We start from the raw sequence: 22,217 nt of genomic DNA, 5'->3' as shown, positions 1-22,217 counted from the left end.
AAATACATGCGAAAATTAGGAAAAAATATCACATACTTTTTACCTATATTTGAAAAATTATCATGGAGGTACTATATAAGTATAAAAAGAAATAAAAATATAAAAACTAAATATCACCAATTAAAACTGTAACTAACGCTATTAAAAAAAAAAAAACTAAAACAATCAAATATGTATTAAATTTCTTAGCAATTTTCTTTTCAATATAAGCAACCAAATTATCTTTTTTTTTTTTTTTAATTAAAAAAATTTATTTGGTGCTTTTAGAAATTTTATTGAGAATAGAAATTTCCACAGTAGAATCCAAAGGTGTTTTTTCTTTCTAAATCGTCAACATATTTCATTTTGAAGAAAATATCAATAGCACCTATCAATAGTTCTTAATTTGGACATACTTAAATCATAGTAAGGAGTAATAGTAAATCATCCTAATTCTTGATATTAATTTTAACAATTCATGAATTTAGTTTGATATACTAAAGTAATAGCATTATTTTGAATGAAATAAAAGTGACAAGGAGATTATAACTTTTTGGGGAAAAGAAGTAAAGCAATTAGGGGATGAAACTAATATATTTTTCCTATAGCTTGATATGGAAGAGCAGTATTATGGTGTGAAAGATGTGTGGTCGAGCTTGGCCGTTGGTCACAACTAACAAAAGTGAAGTAAAAAAAACAAGTTTAGGATACTTCGTAGTATCCTAAATGCAATGTCAAGGAAACATATGAATTTCTTGGACTTTTTGGTTGAGTTGCAATAGAGCCAAGTCACCATATTGTTTGAAACATAATTTTGAAACTCGGATTGTTCAAAGAACTGAAAGAAAAGAAGAGATTCAAGGTTTTTTTTAGATTGGACTAAAGTTACTTCTGATTTAGTGTGAAGCCACATGATGTGTTATTTATAGAGAGAGCAGCCTATTTCAATAGTGTGAAAGCCACCATTCATGAATGTTTAAATGCTTATTGGAGAGATAGGATGAAAAAATAAAATAATTTTTTTGGAGAGATAGGGTGGATAAAAATAATTATATGCAGATGCAATAACAACCTTTATGAAAAAAAAAAAAAAGTGCATAGAGAGAAAAAGTGAAAAAAAAAAGGGATTAAAGCTCAATACTCTTTGATTGATTTGAAATCCTTGGAATTTTGATAACGTTTATCTTCTAATTTTTTCTCTAATTTTGAGATTGATGTGAGTTTAAAAGACACTTTAACACTTGAAAATCTCTTGCATGCATGAATTTTTATTTCATTGAGAACTATATTGTATAGTCTTAAGTTATCATGCTTGGAAGTGTTTATATGCATCTGTACATGGGTTACATGGTGTCATGCTTTGCATAAAATGAAACAAAGAATATTGGTATTCTATGTGCAATTTTTGTGTGATTTTTTTTTTATCTTCTCAAAATAATTTTCTCCAAAAATTGTTCTATCATTAAAAAGAAAGGGAGAAAGTTGTTTTTACAACTATTGCTCTTTGTAAGGGGAGTTTTATTTGTTTGCATTCTTTTTGTGCCATTCATATTTTGCATATGTTGTCCCCTTAGTATCCATAGCATCTTGTTGTCATTCTTTTCATGTTTGTCTATGGATTCTTTGTGCCTCTTTGATCATCTTTATGTTTCCATGGTGAAACTTTATAACTTTTTGCGCCCTATGTTAATCATGACAAAAAGGGGGAGAAAATAGGATTTTTGGAGATTTTATATGTTAGGAGGAGCAATACTTGTTTTTGTAAGGGGGGATGAGTTTTATTGAGCATTATGTACTTTGGGGTTTTGTGCCCATTTTTTTTTTATATATATACATATTCGTGAGCTTTACTTGTATATTATTTGTCAATGTTTTTCACATGATGTGCATAATGTGTTTGTTAAGTGTTTTCAAGAAAGACAATTACAGAGCCAATCAAATCAATCAATCGTAGTTCATGCTATGATTTCTTGAGAGTAGTTGTTTTTAGATTAGGCTAGTTTAATTGAATATGAGTTCATTCTCTGTGATTAGGTTATAATTGTATTGGGCCTATGTTTTGAAATGGATTGACAAAGAGGAAGATTGTAAGGTTCACATGTTTTGGTATTGTCAAACATGCCAAATTATGTGTCTTTTATTGAGTTTTGATGTGTCTTAAAGTTGTAATTGAAGATCAAGTTAAAAACACAAAGTTTGCTTAAGAAAAGTTCAAGAAAAGTACACTTTTAGCATCTACCTTGATAGCTAGCTTTATACCTCTTGATCTATCGAGACCCCTTTAGGCCACCTTCTGTAAATCTCGATAGCTGGCTAGATATCTATTGATCTATCGAAATTCACATTTCAACAAAAATTAGCAATGCGAAAAAGTCTATAACTTATTCGTTTGAAGCTTGATTCGAGATCCATTTAAATTGATATATTTAAAGGATGTTATAAGCCATCTATTAGAAATTTTTTTAGAGAGAGAAAAACTTTGTACGTGTGGCTAGGAATTTTGTAGCCAAGTTCTCTCAATTTCGCCACACTGAAGAGTTTCAAAGTAAATTTGAAGTTCATTTGGTAAAGAACTTAAGCCATAGCAACCAACATAGACTTGCTATGGTGAAGAAAACTTTCAATAAGTTCTTGGAGTCAGTCGGAGGTTCTGGTTGTGATTGTAGGTACATCATCTATGTAGGCGTTCATATATTAAAGATTTCAGATGTTCTAATGTGGTATAAAGTGTAAGGTTGAATTTAATCAACCATTTTGTTGACTTTATTCCGTACCAAATTTGCTTGTATTTCAGCAATTAGTAACCCTGTATTTATGTGGGATTCTTGTAAGGGTAGTGAGTGAGTTAGTGTGAAGAAATGCTCAAGAGTGTGCAAGAAAAACAGAAACTCGCGACTGGATCTCGCGGGTGACTTGTGGCTGCAAGCCGCCAGAAGATGCACACGTGCCAGGCATGCCAGAAGTTGAAGCGTCATGCTAGCTGGAGCACTACAGGACAAAATAAGACAACTGGCCATTCAGTTATCTCGCGGCTGGATCTCGCGACTCAGTTAAGCCGTAAGGCCAAGCTGCGAGCCAGCCTTGTTTTGAAAAACCTGACTCTTCACATTTCATTTTCACCCAAGTATAAATACCCTTTATACCCACAAAAGAAAGAGAGCTTTCAGGGAGATTTTTGAGAGAGAAACCCTAGAGTAAAACAAGATTGATTCATTCACAATTTTCACATAAAAGACTCTTCAAATTCCTCTACTCTCTTCCTTTCCATTATTAGATCCTTAAGAGGCCTTTTACCAAAACCTTTTCTCATCATATCCATTACTGTGAGAGGGCTGTTTGGTGTTTTAGGAAGCAGTTAGGAAGGAACCAATTTCACATTGGTTGATACTATGGTCAAGTAGCGGAATCCGGGAAGTTAGAAAAGAAATAGGTTCGACGCAACTTCGTTGAAGCAAGAAGCTTGGAGGGCTTAGGTACACTGGGTAAATTAGGCTTGGAGGGTCTATTGCTGTTCATGTATCCCAACTACATTTTCTAGTGGATTACTTATCGCTTGGAGGGCGGCGGAGAGGTTTTACGCAGAGGGCTTTGGTTTCCTCTTCGATAACACATCGTTGTGTTGTCCTTGTGTTTGCATCTCTCTTCCCTTAATCTTTGCCTTTTATTTTCTGCTGTGGATGTGATTTTAATTGGCTTAGATTGTTTACCACTTCTGTTTATAGCTTGTGTTCATTTTCCGCACACTTGTTGTTTGTCATAAAACTTGAATTGGTTATTTTGTAATTGGGGGTCTAAACGGTGTTTTATACACTATTTGAACTTTCATAAAGTTTTTACTATAAATTCATCTATTGGGATTATAGAGTTTAGGAACAATGTTTTGTACTAGATCTTAACCTTTTCTTTACTATAGTGGATTTTCTTTTGAGAAGGTTTGCTCCCAAGATTTTTTATTAGTGAAATTAGTTTGTTTCATTGGTTTTCTTGGGTTATCATATCTTGTGTCATTTACTATTCCATCGTACATGATTTTGATGTTTGATTGTTTAGCTAAGGACTAACCATAAGAGATCTTATTAACAACTTTGCCCTAAAACTTGTTAATTCTATCAACTGGAGTCTAATTTTCCCAATATCAGTGAACCAGGTTTACACAAATAGAAAAGGTTAGTTGAGGACTTGAGGTCATTCTAGCTACTACTCGGCGTCAAGTGCATGTAGCAAGGAAGTCCACTGAAAAACGTGGGGCAATCATTTTGGCTACGATGTCTATGGGATGTGGCTCCCTCATTTCCAATAAGGTGCTTCAGTTTGCAAGGATTGGAGTGTCCAACGATTAAGAAGATTTCTGCTCAGGTACGAGCAAATTCGGGTTATGAGTTTTGTGTTTTCGGTAATTATCGGTTTGTGAAATTTTTATTTTTTGGAAATTTTGATGGCGCATTTACGGTAATGGTTTGTGTTTTGTTTTGAGGAACAGATTCAAATATGAGGTTCTGGGTTGGGTTTAGTTTCTTGTATTTGGAAATTAGTTTTTTTTTTTTTTTTTTTTTGAAAAACAGTATTTTGGTCCCTAAATGCTATGTCCACAATTTTCTCATACCAAATTCTAGGTAGTGGGTTGTTATTAGTTGCTATAGGCAAGAAAAATGTTATTTATGTTGTAGATTCAAATTAAAATCAATAACAACTTATAACCTATAATTTGTTATGAAAATGTTGTGAACATAACACTCATCCTAAATTTTACAAAATTTTTTTTCTTAAACTTTAATATGTTCTTTTTTCAATTCTTAAAATTTGTAATTTTTTTTTTTTAATAATAGTTTAGGGATAAAAATAGGGATGAAAATTAAAGAAATTTTTTTAATAGTTTAGGGATTATAAAAAGAAAATTTTTTAGAGTTTAACAACAGAAAATAAAACATTTTCAATAGTTTATGCCCCGTTTGGTAGGAGTATTGTGGTTTTGGTTTTCAAAACAATATGAAAACTATGATTTAAAAAGTGTACTAAAAAGTAAAAACACATATTTTGAGTACTCATAATGCAAAAAAAAAAAAGTGTTTCGTAACATGTTTTTATAACATTTTTGGGTAAATTATGTATTTGGTCTGTATCTTTTACACCATATTTTAATATGGTCTCTAATATTTCAATTCTGTAAATTTGGTCCCCAACCTTTTAGTGCCAAGTCAATTTAGTTTTTGCCATTATCTTTTGGATGGAAATTGCTAACATAGCTAACAACTAAAATAAAAAATTAGTCTCTGTTGATGTGGCAATAAATAAATTTTTTATTTTAGCTGTTTGTCACGTCAGTAATTTACATCCAAGAGATAATAATAATGACTAAATTGAAACAACACTAGAAGGTTTGAGTACTCATAATGCAACAAAAAAAAAAAAAAAAGTGTTTGGTAACCTATTTTTGTAGTATTTTTCTGTAAATTACGTATTTGGTTTCTATCATTTACACCATATTTCAATTTGGTTCACAACCTTTCAATTGTGTAAATTTGGTTCTTAATCTTTCAGTATCATGTCAATTTAGTCTTTGCCATTATCTCTTAGATGGAAATTGCTGATATGGCTAACCGTCAAAATTAAAAAAAAAAAAAGTTTTCATTGATGTGGTAATAAACTAATTTATTTATTTATTTTTTATTTATTGCTGTTTGCCGCTTCAGCAATTGATATCCAAGAGATAACGACAAGGACTAAATTGGCACAATATTGAAAGGTTAGAGACTAAATTGACACAAATGAGAGGTTATGGACCAATTTAAAATATGATGCAAAGGATAGAGACTAAATACATAGTTTACCTAAAAATTCTTTTAACTGAGAACACATAATTGGGGATATCACTATTCCAAAGCATGGTTTTCAGATCTGAAAGTTCAAAGAATCGGTAAAGGGAGAGGTTCAAGATTTTTAAGGTTTAACCGAGGTTGAACTGTGATGATGTCATAATTAATTTAGTAATTAATTTAAAATAAAATAAAGGTATGAAATTTGTAAATATTAGAAAAATTGACTAAAATATATAAAAATTTGAAACAAACTTTCAAATAAATTTTCTTGATATTATAAGGTTAACATAAAAAGCACATTATAAGGTTAAAAGAAAAATAGTATAGCTTAAATAAGCATGAATAAATATTGTATAATAATCCCTTAAGTAGAAATTATTTTGATTAAAAAAATCACTTTTAAAATAAATTCATGAATAGTAAATTCCTATGCAACGGTATTTTTCTGAAATCAAAACTTAATTTAGCAATGAATAAAACAAATTTAGTAATATTTAATACAAATATAAATATAATAAATTTTGTGATCATATTAGCTCACAAGGAGCTTGCCTGGTCTGTTGGTCACGCTATGAGCCTTAGAGCTGAATAAGGGGAGAGATATTAGGTTCAACCTATGGTTCTATCGATTTTCTGAGTTGAACCCCAATTCACACTGCTTAAATGCCCATGCCCTGTTCTTGCATATAAAAAACATATAAAAAACCGGTTTCATGACTAGTTAATAGTTAACCTGGTCGGACTGGCCGGTCCGGTTTGGGTTTGAAAACTCTCATTTCTTGCTAGCACTTTTCAAGTGAAAAATCCCATTCTTGCATTTAAAAAACCGGTTTCATGACTGGTTAATGGTTAACTCGGTCGAATTTTGAAAAATCCCATTCTTGCATATAAAAAACCGGTTTCATGATTGGTTAATGGTTAACTCAGTCAAATTGGCCGGTTCGGTCTGGATTTGAAAACTCTCATTTCTTGCTAGCACTTTTCAAGTGAAAAATCCCTAGAGTTTCAAAGAAACAATCTTGTTCCAGGATACCACTATTCCAAATTAAGCAGTAAATCAATAACTATTATTGTTAAATCCCAATTTTTGAAAATCTCTAAAAAAAAAAAAAAAAAAAATGAAAACCTAAAATAAAAGAAGTTGATATTAGTTTGTTAGAGTATGATCCGGATTACGTCCAGAAATTCTATTGAATTATCATATTAATCAATGTGAAGAAATCACCCTCGTAACTTATTTTAATTTTCTTGCTTTATGTTTATTGAATTATCATATTAATTTACATGCATAAATCACCCTCATAACTTATTTATTTATGTTTATTGAATTATCATATTAATCAACATGATCATAACCACATGATTTTCCAGCGTTTTAATCTCTTCCAGTCCTTCATTAACATAAATAAAGGCTATAATTGAAACATTACAATTAACAAGACTTTAATCGCATTTAATTCCATAGCTTAGAGGTGCCCTAGAGGAACCTCACAATATGAAATATGTAATAACTTATACCTAAGCAGATCATTAGCCATGGAAGCTTCGATTTAATTAAAGGATCCAAAGCACTAAATAAACAATGAGGAACATTCTGAAAACCATTATAATAAATACACTAAACAAGATGAAAAAAAAAAAAAAAAGATCTTATAATCAATATATATATATATATATATAATCGAAATCTTTGACTTTTTATTGACCTCTTCAGAGCTTGCTATATCATTATCATTTTAAAAAAAAAATTATTTAACTTTTTTAATTAACAATATTAACTTCAACCTGTGGAGGACTAATCTTTGACATCAATAGTCAAAGTTCAAACTTAACAAGAAGTGAAACTCTATCTCTCTAACAAGTTCAAGTTAAACTCAAACTCAAATGTTGATAATTTATCTTCAAATTTGTGAGGTTAATCATGAACACGATAAAAGCAGTGCGAACCCCAATATATATATATATATATATATATATTTTAAAAGCCAAATAGAGGTATGAGCTTTTTTTCTATTATTTTCTTTTTCTCTACTTTGTTAAAATTTTTATTTTATGGTTTTTCATGTATTTTTTTAAAAGTGATTTTTAAAGTTTTGACCCGTTAAAATTTAAAACTTATTGCTTTATGAGTTTGTGTATTCTTTTTTCTTTTTCTTATTTTTTTTTTGAATAGTCATATATTTTTTGAATTGTTTCAATAACTTATTCTTTAATTATATATCGTTTTTGGTATTTTGGAAGTTCTAACATCTAAATTTGTGTTAGTTTTTGCAATATTTGAACATGTTTAGCAGATTTCAATGTCTATACCATATATTATTCTTTTGAACGTAATCAATTTTTCTTTTATATTTCTCTATTGTGTAATTATATACATTTTTTTTTTTGTTTTAAAAATTTATTGGAAGTAAATCTTATGATTCTTTAATATTTTTTAGCATTTCAAAATTTCTAATATCTGAATTATTCTTTTGATCGTAACATATCTTTTTCTTAAATTTCTCTGTTGTGTAGTCACACACACACACACACACACACACACACACTTACATATATATAATGTGTGTATATATATATTATCTATAATTTGTTAGCTCTGAATTTTTTGATCCCTTTTAATAGTTATAGTCATGGATTATTCTTTTGAATATAACTCATCTTTCTCTTATATTTCTCTATTGTTTAGTTATATATATATATATATATATTGTTTAAATAATTTCTAAACAGTTAATTATTTGATTCTTTAATATTTTTTGGTCTTTCAGAAGTTTAATATTTGAATTTTTGAGTTAATTTTTTGTAGTATTTGAAACTGTTTGACAAATTTTTTATAAGTCATTGCACGTTCAAGCAATAACTTCTTCATCAAATTGTAAGCCAAATTAAAGTCATACAAGAGCAAATCATGTAATGATTTAGTTTCTTAATCAATTTAAGATTTTATAAAATTATTTTAGTCTACCTCACAAATAGGTAGGTCTCGTGAATAGCACAAGTTAGCGACTAGTATACTATATAATAAAAGTTGGGATTAGAAACCATGGTTGCGCCAAGTAGCTTCACCATATTGTAGAAATTTTTTTAGATTTAAAAAAATATATATATAATTTTTCTTCTTTAATTTCTAAGTTGATAAAACTCTTAATTTGATTACAATCTAAATTCTTCATCTAATCCATCTAATCCTTATTTAATCTTAATTAAATTACAATCCAAAATTTTCATCTAATCCATTTAACAAAAAAAATTTAAGTTTAAGTAAGACTCTAATTCTATTTGTACTTATCTACTTATTTGGATAAAGTAATAATAAGTATTGTATTATTTTTTTATTTTTATAAAATAAAAATTTTACTTTTAGCCTAATTTAAATTTTAATTGTTGTTTTTTGTGGATAAACCTAATTTAAAATTTAATTGTTTTTTTGTGTGTGTGTGTGTATTTGGATAAAGTAATAATAAGTATTGTATTATTTTTTTATTTTTATAAAATAAAAATTTTACTTTTAGCCTAATTTAAATTTTAATTGTTGTTTTTTGTGGATAAACCTAATTTAAAATTTAATTGTTTTTGTGTGTGTGTGTGTGTGTGTGGATAAAGTATCAAATGATAGCTAATATGTATCAACTTTAACGTAAATGTAATTTAAAAAAAAAATATAATTTAGATAACGTCAAAAAAAAAAAAAGGATAAAGTAACCAAAAAAAAAAAAAAACTAATAAGAACTTCTCTGAAATGATTTTTTTTTTTCCTTTTTAAATAGGCACTTCTTTGTAACTTTGAGTTTATATGTTGATTTATATGTTTTTTTCGATGCTCCATTTAAGTAACGTTTTATTTGGTCTTTATTATATCTGGTTCGTTTGATCTTCTTGGGTAATTAAACAAGTTTAATCTTTCAATATCTTTTCTCTTCATGTGAAAAATTGCACAATTTTTGATATATATATATATATATATATTTTTTTTTTGGTAATAGGATTTGAACCAATGTTCTTAAGGTAGCAAACGCACCAACTAGATTTGCTAAAGATGAAAACCATGTAGAGGATGTTTCTCCAATAATTTGAAACAAGGTTCTTGAATTAACTATTTTTTGTATTTAATTTTCTTAATCTTCTTAAGGCATTGATTTTATTGCATGCAGATTTTTTTATTTTTTGTTTATAAAGTTTATGATAGCTATTTTGTTTTCTTTGAGGGTTTGATATGGTATTTCACTGTGGTATTTTAAGAGTTTTAATTGGTAACATATATTCTTCCATGAATATTAATTAAAGAGAAATTTTTGATTAAAAAAGAAAAAGTGAAATTGAAGAACCAAGCTAATTGACTATTTGAAGCCCAACTTGAAGAAGTAAAATTAATAACTTTTTTGTTAGGATAAAATAATTAAACATTTTATTATTATTATTATTTTTTAGTTTCAAAATTATATGTAAGAAAAAAAAATCTTATTCATGAAATAAACATATTTACCATTGTATACATACATACATACATACATACATACATACATATATAAATATATATATATATATATATATATATATATATATAAGTAATAACATATTAAAAGAGTCCAATAAATATGTTTGTTTTTAGAATGCATAAGATGATTTATTCTTTTTTTCGTATATTATTTTTTGCCAATATCATGAAACAAAATTTGTATGCTTTTCTTCAAACTTACATGGATTTTAATTTGTCATTATTTTAAAAATGTTTAGTAATCTAGATTGTTCTTAATTATTGAATTGAGGTTTCCACTTAGATATGATTTCAATTATTGTTTTGGATAGTTTTTAATTATTAAATTCAAGGTTTTTTTTTTTTTTTTAATTTAAATATACGTTGGTGATAAATTGAGCCTTAAAGCTTTATATATATATATATATATATATATATACATATGCATTTTATAATACCTTAGTTTCACACAATATGCATTCATTAAATAACTATAAAGTAAAATATTCATTTATTTTTATTATATATTCTATTATATATAAATTTTGATTAAGTTGTGCATCACATGTGCATAATGCTAGTATATATAAAAAGTAGAGATCTGATGTGGAAGAGTAAGAGGTTTAATGTTTCAAGATAAATCCCTTGCGATTTTACTCTTTTATATATGTAGTTCAGATACTTTCATTCCATCTCATCTTAAATACATCGAGACAAAAAATGATTTTGTAAACACAAAATTTCTCAATTGCAAAAAATCCAACAATTGAAAAAGTGCTTTGCCAAATTAAATTTGTATTGATGAATAGTGAGTACAATCTCTATTTCAATTCTTTTACAAAAGAATAGTCTCTGATTCGATCTTCTTTGAACTTGACTCGAACAAGAAATCTTCTTGACTTTGGTTAGAAGATGGATTGAATGGTAGTCTTCATAACAAATCTCTAACTTTGACCTTGGTAGAGATTTGTTGTTCCTCAAATCTTTGAATGTGAAGGCTTTTAGATTGAAGTTCTTTGGGGTTTTAGAGGCTTGATATGTTGAGTTTCAAGGATTTGTAATTTGTTGAAGTTTATGGGGGCTTTTTAGCTTAATTCCAATAGAACTTTAAGCCTTGGAAGAAGGAATCCAAGGAACTTCTTTGAATGTTCTTCGTGTGTTTTTGAGTCAGAATTTCTCTAAAGCTTTGACGTCATAGAAAAATTGTGTCTGAGGCAGAATTTCTCCAAAATTTTGATGTTTTAGAAAAATTGTTTGGAATGAGAGGAGGTTTACTCTCTATTTATAGTGGTTTCAAATGATGAGTCTCATTTGGGATTGACCTCCTTGTAAATAATTATCTCTATTTTTTATTTATTTTAATAGAGATACTGATTAACTATTATCATTTCAATTTAATTGAGATATTTATCTCTATTTAATTAGAATAATTATCATTAAGATATTTATCTCAATTTAATTATGATCATTATCATCTTAAATGACACATGTCAACATTTGATTTATCTAATTTAATGACATATTAATTTAGAATTTGTCACTAAATTTTAAGTGACATTTTATAATTGGCTTAAAATTTTGCCTCCTGTAGATGTCAATTATCTTCAACATTTCAATGACACCTACCTAGCTCCAACTTCGCCATCTCAACTAATTTTAACCCCTATGAGTTTACTATAACAAAAGAAGAGAGCTTTTTTATTTATTTATTTATTTATTTATTGAGTGATAGAAGAAGAAGATTATTGTTTTTGATGTTGAGGTCAGATGTTATGGGTTCTGTAAAGCATGTAATTGCTTTGGGTCTTTGGGTGTTTGGTATGGGAAAGTCATAAATGCATTTTATTTTAGAACTACAGAGAAATTTCTGATTGATTATTGATTATTAATGAGATTAGTTACTTTTTTATTATGTTTTAGAACTCATAATTTATAGGTTCTTTTGTTGTTTTTTTTACTGTTATTTAGGGCAATATCGATATGGGCCACAATGATAAAAGTAAAACTTAATGATGATTTTAGAGTGTCGTGCTTCATTTTATTTTTATTTTTTAATGTGGAAGCCTTGTTAAAGGAAATTAAATCTTGATAAATGGAAATGTTTTTAACAAAATTTTCTTTATTTTATCACATTCTCTATATGCTGGTAATTACAAATGATTTTTCTTTCGTTGAGATAGTGAAATGAGTGTTTAAGAGATAAGGCTGGTATCTGAGAGGTTGCTTGAATTTTTGAATTTTAGGATATAAAAGTATTTTATTCTTTGAATTTAAATTTATAAATTTCAAATTTCAAAATCATCTATTTAATTTTAAAAATAAATTTTACAAATAATATAATATGATAGTCTCCAACAAATGCCGAAAAACTTGACTATTCCAGCTTCAAAAATTTTGATTATTACATCAATTCTACTCAATATTAGGAAACCAATTCAATGACTTTTTTTTTTTTTTTTTTTTTTTTTTTTTTTTTATAACATATGAATTAAGAAAATTGAGTTTCAAAGCATATAAAAATATTTTGGTAAAACATAAATATTACACATCAAAATGAGTATGATAAATAGGTCTTAAAAAACATAAAATTTGTCTCAAATTAATTTGCAAAGTATCTGCGTATCATACTAGAAATTATCTAGTTTGACTTAATTACCAACTCCCCCTAACGGGCAAGCCATCACCTCCTTATCCTAGAAATTGACCCCCTCCCCTCCCCCCCAAAACCAATTCTATTGCCGAAGTGGAAGCACTAGCAGCAATGAGAGCTTTGAGCTTTGCCTCCGAAATTAGTTTCTCCTTAGCTATTCTTGAAGGCGACTCCAAATTTGTCATCAATTCTCTAAAGAATGCAGATTTTTCTATGGCCACCTATGGTAATTAATTTGATTTTGAAGCAAAGTTGATTGGAGAGACTTGTCAAACACTTAGCTTCTTTCACACACATGTTATACAAGCAATTTTGTAGCCAGGTTTTTTGATGTGGATGGAGAATTTTTCTTCACACCTCAATGTTGTACTCCTAACCGATTTGGTTTCTGTTTAATGGAATCAGCAGCCCTCTTATAAAAAAAAAAAAAAAAAAAAAAAAAAAACCAATTCCCTCAAATATCAAAAGTCAAGAAAAATAAGATCTTATCATAGAAACTTTCAAAAATTTAGAAATATAAATAACATCTCACTCTAAGAGTGCACAGTCAATCCGTTGTATGGAAACTGTATTCTCAACAAGGTCATAGGCAATATTATAACTTTGTTGAGCCAATACTCCAATTAATGTCAAGTCGGCGGCAGTACTCGGAACCATAGCCATGCAAAAGCTTTTTGACTCTGCTGGGTAAAAAAAGCTCTTTTCATCTAAAGCCAAGTCAACCCCATTTGCAAAGGTAAAGGCAACTACTGGAAACCCAACAAGGTCACGATCAATAAACCCACTAAGCAAGGACTTGATTGGAGCGTTCCGACAAATTGTACCAAGCCATCCATCAAGCTCAGTACTTCATCTTTAAGTGGATTGAACGCAGCTTTTGGTAGATACGTAAGTGTTGAACCTGAATCAATAATGACTCCATCTGTGCCCTTTTGGGTCACTTTAAACACTTTAGGCGAAATATCTAGCTTTTTCTCACCCACGCTAATGCTTTCTAAGGTTACATAGTAGTAGCCACCAAAAATTGTAATTGGGGTAGAAGGGCCTTCTATTCTTGCTCCATCTCCAATAATCAACTAATATATTGAAGATTCCATATAGAACCAAAGCAGTAGGAGAATTTAGAACCCAGTTGTTTCACCAATGATGTCATCTGAGCACCAAGACCAAGTACTCCGCTACTTTGACCACCGTCAGTACGCCAATTACCACGCACGTCATATGCACAACCAACAACTAAATTAGGTACCGACGTTATTCCTTCATCAGAAGTCTCAAAGGTGATCTTTTCAGTGCCCAAATACCCAGATACAACGGTGCCATCACCGTATTGTAGTTCAAATTCGCAACGTGAAGCTGGACAAATCATACTAGGAGCTTGCTGGCAAATGGGAGACGAACATGGTAATAATCTATACGTGGCTGACTGGGGTGGATTAAAAATTGGAAGAGCTTGGGTAAAACAGTGCATGCAAGGCTGACACTGAGTCCACGATAGACTACTGCCTGTGTCCATAGTTAGGAGTTGTGGAACAGGAGGTGAACCAATGGATATATTTGCATTAGAGCGCACATCATCTGTTTCTAGAGAAACCCCTTGAATCTCCTTCCATATGTAGTCAAAATGAGCATTTGAACTGTCTATGGCATGCCTAGCTCGGTCTGCTATGGTGTCCTTAGGGTTGTAGTATGGAGAGTAAACCGAGTTATGGTGAATAAGTTGGGTGACTAATCGCTTTGGTTTTGTGATAGTGGGACTAGTGGTGGCTAAGGATGTAGTATTAATAGTGAAGCATAGCAAAGTGAAGCAAGAAAGAATAAAGAGATTGAAAAGAACAGCCATGGCTACAACAATATTGGTCTGGTCTCAACTAAGTATTATGAATATGTCTTCTCCTTTGTTGTATACTGTTCTTATATAGACACAAATATTCTAGATCCATAGACAGACTCCCACAACGTATAGGATTACTTAACTTTCTTCCCACCGAAAAGAATTAAAATTTAAAAAATTAAAATGTGGACAAATTTTCTTATTGATATACAGAATGCGGTTCTTATAATTTAGGCATGTTTGGTATATTGGATTACAATAGAAATTTTAATATTTATTATTGGGAATAAATTGTGTTGTAATGGAATAATTAAAAATGTTCATAAGTTTGGATGTGAGTTGTAATATTAGAATAAAATTTATGATTTATTTTAAAATATTTTACTTATATAATTATATTTCTTTAAAAATAATATATATATTTTAAAATTAGTGAGAAAGATAAGTTATTTTATACCATTTTTTATTTTTATAATTGTAATGCGTATATGGAAAAATTGTTTACTTGAAAATATATAAATTTAAAAAATAAGGTCTTAAAGAAACTGATAGTGGTGTATTTCAAAAAGACCTAACTCTTGAATACATAGCACAAGCTTTAAACATCTTAAACTCACACTCATTTTCATATGTGAGGATTAACCCACTATTTTTTCTTTTGAGAATACTAAGTATTTTAACACACACACACGGGGAGAGATGAGAAGGTCTTAAAGAAATTGACAGTGGTGTATAACAAATAGGGCCTAATTCTTAGATATACAACACAGACTTTAAACTTCTTTAACTCACACTCATTTTCCAATATACACCATTATCAGTTTCTTTAAGACTTTCTTCCCTCTTCCTGTGTGTGTGTATTAAAATACTTAGTATTTTCATTTGAAGAATAACTATTCATAATAAAAATAATCCTTGTAACAAAATATAACCAAACTAAAAAAATTGTTAAATTATAGGAATAACTACTACATTATATTGTCTATTACAATCTACCAAACATGCTCTTAAAACAATGTCCTTTTAGTTAATGCTTTAATGGTGAACAAAAGCTAAGAGGTTTTAAAGTGTTGGCATGTCTTTTTATTTTTCTATTTCTTTTTTTAAAAGGATCGAAGGAATTTTTTTCACTTTTATAATAAATATCCACTATAAGCTCCTTTAAATAATCTTTTAAATACTAATTATAAGATTTAAGAAATAAATGAATGATATATTGAAAAGAAAAATTGAGGTGAAGAAACAAGGAAAAAAAAAAAAAAAACCAATATTTTCTATTAAAAATGTTTGAGGTGAAGAAGAGGAAAAACAACGTTATAATTAAACCACTATTTTTGGTTAGAAACCTTAAATATATTATTATTACCATATTTTAAAGAGTAATGCTACAATTTTACAAACTATTTTATAATATTTTTACAAATTGTTAATATTAATGTAACTAATTTCTTATTAGTTTTTATTTAGATCCACTATTAATATCACTTTAATGACTTTAGAGTAACTTTAATTCACATTTGTTGTCATCAACACTACATATTTTTTTAGTTAATGACTTTAAAGTCACTTTAATTCACATTTGTTGTCATCATTTATGACAAATTTTATCTAACTATATATATATATATATATATTTTAGGATACAATATAGAAATTTTACTCTGTTCTAATTTAAGTGTATATGTATGTGAAGGTCCTTATGGGAGACTTGAACCTCGGCACTTGTCTCTCACACCTTATAAACACTTATACTTATAGAGTGACCATCATATTAAGTGTGCGCAATTGCCTCTTTTCATTTTTTTAATTATATTTTTTTAGGTAATGGTCTTTACATCAAATATGTTAAATTACCATTTTTTAAGAAGAAAAAAGATGTGGATTATTAGAGATTAATTGAGTCTCTTCACAGCTTCCAACCATTACTCACAACTTTAATTAATTTTTTCCTTTAAAATTAAATGTTAGTTTTCAAATTGGACACCCTCTAAACTTGACTCACTTTGTTCGTGGAATGGAGTACATACTGGGAAAAGTAAGGAAAAATAAGGGATATTCTCTCTCCTTCTCTCTTCTCTATCTCCACTCCCTGTTGGCTCTTCTCACTTCTCTCTCTCTCGTCACCTGACTCTCTAGGTAGGGTTTGACGGTGGGTGTGGTGATTGGCAACGGTGGTTGGGTTTGGCGGTGGCTGGGTTTTGGCTAGGAGGTCTGGTCTGATTTGCATTTTGGCTGGGTTTTGGTTGGGTCCGAAGGTGGCTGGATTTTTGTGGGTGGTTGCTGGATTTAGATCAGCGTGGATCGGTCTGTTACACGAGGTCTTAGGTTTTGTGGGTGGTTTCTAGGAAGTGGTTGCTGGGTCTTGTGGGCAGAGGCAGCCGTGGCAGAGTTGTGGTGGTTGAGGTTTGTAGGTTGTGGGTTGTGCTGGGCTGTTGTGGGTTTTGTTGGGTTGTTCTACTTAGGTGTGCAGTTGTGCAAGGTGGGTCTTGTTGGGTTCTTCTGCTTACTGATCTACATCACCTTAGTCAAGGATGAACTGATGAAGCATAAGAGTTTTCTCCTTATTGTTATTGTTATTATTATTATTTTTTATGTCAAAGTATCTTTTATTTATAATTAAACAAGGACAAGAATCTGTTTATCCATACACTGCTGGGTACATATGATTTGATTTTGATATGAACACTTTTTCTACAAGTTCTTAGACAAGATAAAACATAAAATAAAAAAACATTTGGCAAACTACCACAAATTGGTAATCTCTGGATTCCAGGTTATAGCTGCCAATGCTGTTCTCACACTCTTATTCACTTGGCTTCACTGTACAACTGATCAACAATGTCCTCGTAGTACTTGAGCAATCGTGGTCTGTTCAATTTGAATGTTGGTGTTATCAGATCCCTCTCCATGTCAAAGGGATTTGGTTCCAAATGGACTGCTCTTAACTTCTCAAAACCTCGAAGCTGGTTTTTGTGACCAGTGTTATTAAGCAAATCTAAAATGTATTTCCTTGCCTTCAAGTTTTCGCATAATGAATTGAAATCACCAGTGACATTATGGTTTGTTGCCCAATCCTGTAATGCCTTTCTGTCAGGAACCACCACAGCTACGAGGAACGATTCAAAACTGTTTCCATAGACCCAAATCGAAGTATAAGATGTTAGTTGTTACTAAAGTGATACTGTCTAATGTTAGTTGTTCCTAAAGTAATATTGTCTAATGTTTTTAGAATGACTTCTACTGCCAGTAAAATGCCTACTCATCAACAATGGCACACCCAGAGTTTTGTATTGCTTAATGATATTATTAAAAAAAAAAAAAAAAAATTCCAGATCAATGGTGGTGTGGTTGTGATGGGTGGTGGTGGATTTTGGGGTTAAAAATATGAATATAAAAGATAATATTTAATTGAAATAGTGATGCAGTATATTGAGACGGATGAATGACTATAAAAAAAAAAACATAGATAGTTAAACTAGAGAAGGTGGAGCTTTTTGGGTTAGTTTAGCTAAACATTTGAGGAGATTGATGTGAATACTCTAAAGGTACTAAGTGTTTGATTTTTTTTGGTTTATGAGAAAATGTAAGAGTGAAATCGGGGTATTGAGTTCCAAATTGGGTTGTACTTAATCTCCCATTGGGCACAATGGAAATATGGAATGGTCAAACAAATCTTCTCTACTTTTTTTTTTCTTTATAATTTATTTGGTTGCAAAGTTAGATATATTTATTTTTTTTGTGAATTTGTTACAAAGTTTGTTTGGTTGGTGGAAAATGAGACAGGAATTAGGGGTTTTAAGTTTGTGGGAGTGTTTTGGCAACAAATAAAGTATGATAAAAGAAGAAAAAAAAATAAGGACGTTGTTAATACCTAAGTAGATCATTAGTCGTGGAAGCTTCAATTTAATTCAAGGATCCATAGCACTTTTTTTTTAATTTTTTTTATAAAGAGTTTTGATCTAGGACGTCTTCTCTGGATGATAGTACTAAATATGCAATGAGGAACATTCTGAAAACTATTATAAAAAATAAATACACTAAACAAGACTAGATTAACGGAAAAAAAGATCTCATAATCAATATGTGTGTGTGTCTCTCTCTTTCTATATATATATATATATAAGTAGAGATTTTATGTGGGAAAACATGAGTTTCTGTCATGTGGTGCACTCTTTGAAAAGATAATTGAAATACACTTAAGCCACAAGATAAGAACAAAAAATATGGACCTTTTGTGTTATTGGTTCAATATTTCAAGACTTTTTATTATTATTTATTATTAAAAAATAAAGATTCTTTGTTAGACATTTTGTTTTCTTTGATTCAATGTTTCAATATAAACCCCTTGCACTTCTACTTCTTTATATATATAACCAACAACCTTTCATGCCATCTCATCTTCAATACATCCAGACTAAAAATAATGTCAATTATCTTCAACCTTTCAATGACACATATCTAGCTCCAACTTCGTTGTTCCATCTAACCTTAACCCATGTGAGTTTACTATAACAGAGGAAGAGAGCTTGCTTTTTTTTATTTTATTTTATTTTTATTTGGTAATAGCTGATAATGGTTTTGATATTGAGGTCAGATATTGTGGGTTCTGTAAAGTATATAATTGCTTTGGGTCTTTGGGTGTTTGGTGTGGGAATATCATAAATGAATTTTGTATTTTTTTTTTTTGATACAAGATATAAATTCTACTCTAACCTAATTTAAGTGTATATGTGTGTGAAGCTCTTTTTTGGAAACTTGAACCCCAGCCTTTACCCCCCATACCTCACACCCCACATCTCACAAGCACATATACTTGTGGAGTGACCATCGTACCAAGGGTGTGTGGTGATTGTATTTTGTTTTAGAACTAAAAAGAAATAGAAAGAAAATTTCCAAGTGATTATTGATGAGATTAGTTACAATTTTTTTATTATGTTTTAGAACTCATTATATATAGGTTTCTTTGTAGTGTTTAAAAAAAAAAAATTATTTATTGTTATTTAGTGCAATATCAATACGAGCCACGATGATAAAAGTAAAAGTTAATGGTGATTTTAGAGTGTCTTGCTTTATTTTTTAATGTGGAAGCTTTGCTAAAGGCAATTAAATCTTGATAAATGAAAATGTTTTTAACCATTTTTCCTTTATTTTATCACATTCTCTATATGCCGGTAATTACAAATGATTTTTTGTTGAGATAATGAAATGAGTGTTTGAGATATGATACTTGATATTTGGTTATGAAAATGGAATAGTTGAGGAAGTATTTGGGAGGTTACTGGAATTTTTGACTTTTAGGATATGAAAGTATTTTATGCTTTGAATTTAAATTTATAAATTCCAAATTTCAAAATCATTTAATTAATTTTAAAAAATAAAGTCAAAAAATAAGTAAAATGTTAGTCTCCTACAAATGTCAAAAAACTTGACTATTCCAACCTCAAAAATTTAGATTAGTATAGCAATTCCACTCAATATTACAAAACCAATTCTATGAAAATTTTTATTATTTATAAAATATGAATTAATTAGAAAATTGATTTTCAAAGTATTTTGAAATATTTTGGTAAAAAGAAAATTTTATGCAGCAAAATTAGTATTATATATAGGTCTTAAAAAATATAAAAATGGTTTCAAATTAATTTGCAAAATGTCCACGTATCGCGTGAGAAATTATATAGTTATACTTAATTACCAAGTCTCCCTAATGGGCAAACCATTGCCTCGTTATCATAGAATTGACAACCCACCCCCCCCCCCCCGCGCGCGCGCGCGGGGGCGCAAATTCTATTGTTGAAAGGGAAGCACTAGCAGCAATGAGAGCTCTAAGCTTTGCCTCCAAAATTAGTTTCTTCTTAGCTATTCTTGAAGGCAACTCTAAATTGACCATCAATTCTTACAAGAAATTTTGTAGCCAGATTTTTTGGTATGAATGGAGGATGTTCGTCCTCACCTCAATGCTGTACTCCTAGCCAATTTGGCTTCTCTTAAATAGAATCAACAACCTTCTTCTAAAAAAAAAATTACCAACTCCCCCAAATATCAGAAATAAAGAAAAATAACATCTTGTTATAGAAAATTTTGAAAATTTAAAAATATAAATAACATCTCACTCTAATAGTGCAGTCTATCCGTTGTATGGAAACTGTATTCCCAAAAAGGTCATAGGCAATATTATAACTTTGTTGAGCCAATGCTCCAATCATTGTCAAGTTGGCGGCAATACTCGGAGTCACAGCCATGCAAAATTTGTTTGGACCTGTCGGCCGAAAAAAGGTCTTTACATCTAAAAGCCAAGTCAACCCCATTTGCAAAGTTAAAGGTAACTACTGGAAACCCAGCAAGGTCACGATCAATAACCCCCGTGAAGCAAGGACTTGAATGGAGCGTCCCGACGAATTGTACCAAGCCATCCATTAAGCTTAGCACTTCATCTTTAAGTGGATCGAACGCAGCATTTGTTAAATAAGTAAATGTTGACCCTGAATCAATAATGACTCCACCTGTGCTCTCTTCAGTCAATTTAAACACTTGAGGAGAAATATCTAGCTTTTTCTCACCCACGCTGATGCTATCTAAGGTTAGATAGTAATCGCCACCAAAAATTTTAATTGGGGTAGAAGGGCCTTCTATTTTTGCTCCATCTCCAATAGTCAACTGATTATGACTATACTGAAGATCCCATATAGAACCAAAGCAGTAAGAGAATTTAGAACCCAGTTGACTCACCAATGATGTCATCTGAGCGCCAAGACCAAGTATTCCGCTAGTTTGGCCACCCAAAGTACCAAAGTTACCACCCACGTCATATGCACAACCAATAACTAAATTGGGTACCGATGTTATTCCTTCATCAGAAGTCTCAAAGATGATCTTTTCAGTGATCAAATACCCAAATACAGTGGTGCAATCGTTGTATTCTTGTTCGAAGTCACAACGTGAAGCTGGACAAATCATATTGGGAGCTTGATGGCAAATAGTAGACAAAAAAGGTAATAATCTATACTTGGCTGACTGGGGTGGATTAAAAATTGGAAGAGCTTGGGTAAAACAGTGAATGCAAGGTTGACACTGAGTCCACGATAGACTACTGCCTGTGTCCATAGTTAGGAGCTGCGGAACAGGAGGTGAACCAATGGATATATTTGCCATAAATGAGTAATGCTTAGCCTCAGGAATAGCACCAGAGCGCACATCATTTGTGTCTAGTGAAATCCCTTGAATCTTCTTCCATATGTAGTCTAAACGAGCATTTGAATTGTCTATGGCATGTCTAGCTCGGTCTGCTATGGTGTCGTTAGGGTTGTAGTATGGAGAGTAAATTGAGTTATGGTGAATGAGTTTAATGACCAATCGCTTAGGTTTTGTGATGGTGGGACTAGTGGTGGTTAAGGATGTTGTGCTAGTAGTGAAGCATAGCAAAGTGAAGCAAGAAAGAAGAAAGAGATTGAAAAGAACAGCCAT

The 22,217-nt window shown here is 30.2% G+C and overlaps 2 protein-coding genes across 2 annotated transcripts; both read right to left on the bottom strand.

Annotated features, from left to right (window-relative positions):
• Window positions 1-13,447: 13,447 nt before the first annotated feature.
• LOC115961823 (aspartic proteinase nepenthesin-2-like) lies at window positions 13,448-14,762 on the bottom strand. Its single transcript, XM_031080736.1, has 3 exons — window positions 14,061-14,762; window positions 13,821-13,995; window positions 13,448-13,668 (listed from the first exon to the last, which is right to left on the bottom strand). The coding sequence occupies exons 1-3, from the start codon at window positions 14,760-14,762 to the stop codon at window positions 13,448-13,450; spliced, it is 1,098 nt and encodes a 365-aa protein (XP_030936596.1).
• A 2,798-nt stretch (window positions 14,763-17,560) lies between these two features.
• Window positions 17,561-22,217, bottom strand: LOC115961822 (aspartic proteinase CDR1-like). Its single transcript, XM_031080735.1, has 2 exons — window positions 21,013-22,217; window positions 17,561-17,879 (listed from the first exon to the last, which is right to left on the bottom strand). The coding sequence occupies exons 1-2, from the start codon at window positions 22,215-22,217 to the stop codon at window positions 17,561-17,563; spliced, it is 1,524 nt and encodes a 507-aa protein (XP_030936595.1).

This window comes from Quercus lobata, chromosome 9 (assembly GCF_001633185.2).
Source record: "Quercus lobata isolate SW786 chromosome 9, ValleyOak3.0 Primary Assembly, whole genome shotgun sequence".
NCBI lineage: Eukaryota > Viridiplantae > Streptophyta > Magnoliopsida > Fagales > Fagaceae > Quercus > Quercus lobata.
The sequence above is the reverse complement of the archived record's forward strand: the minus strand, read 5'-3'. Positions and strand labels throughout refer to the sequence as shown.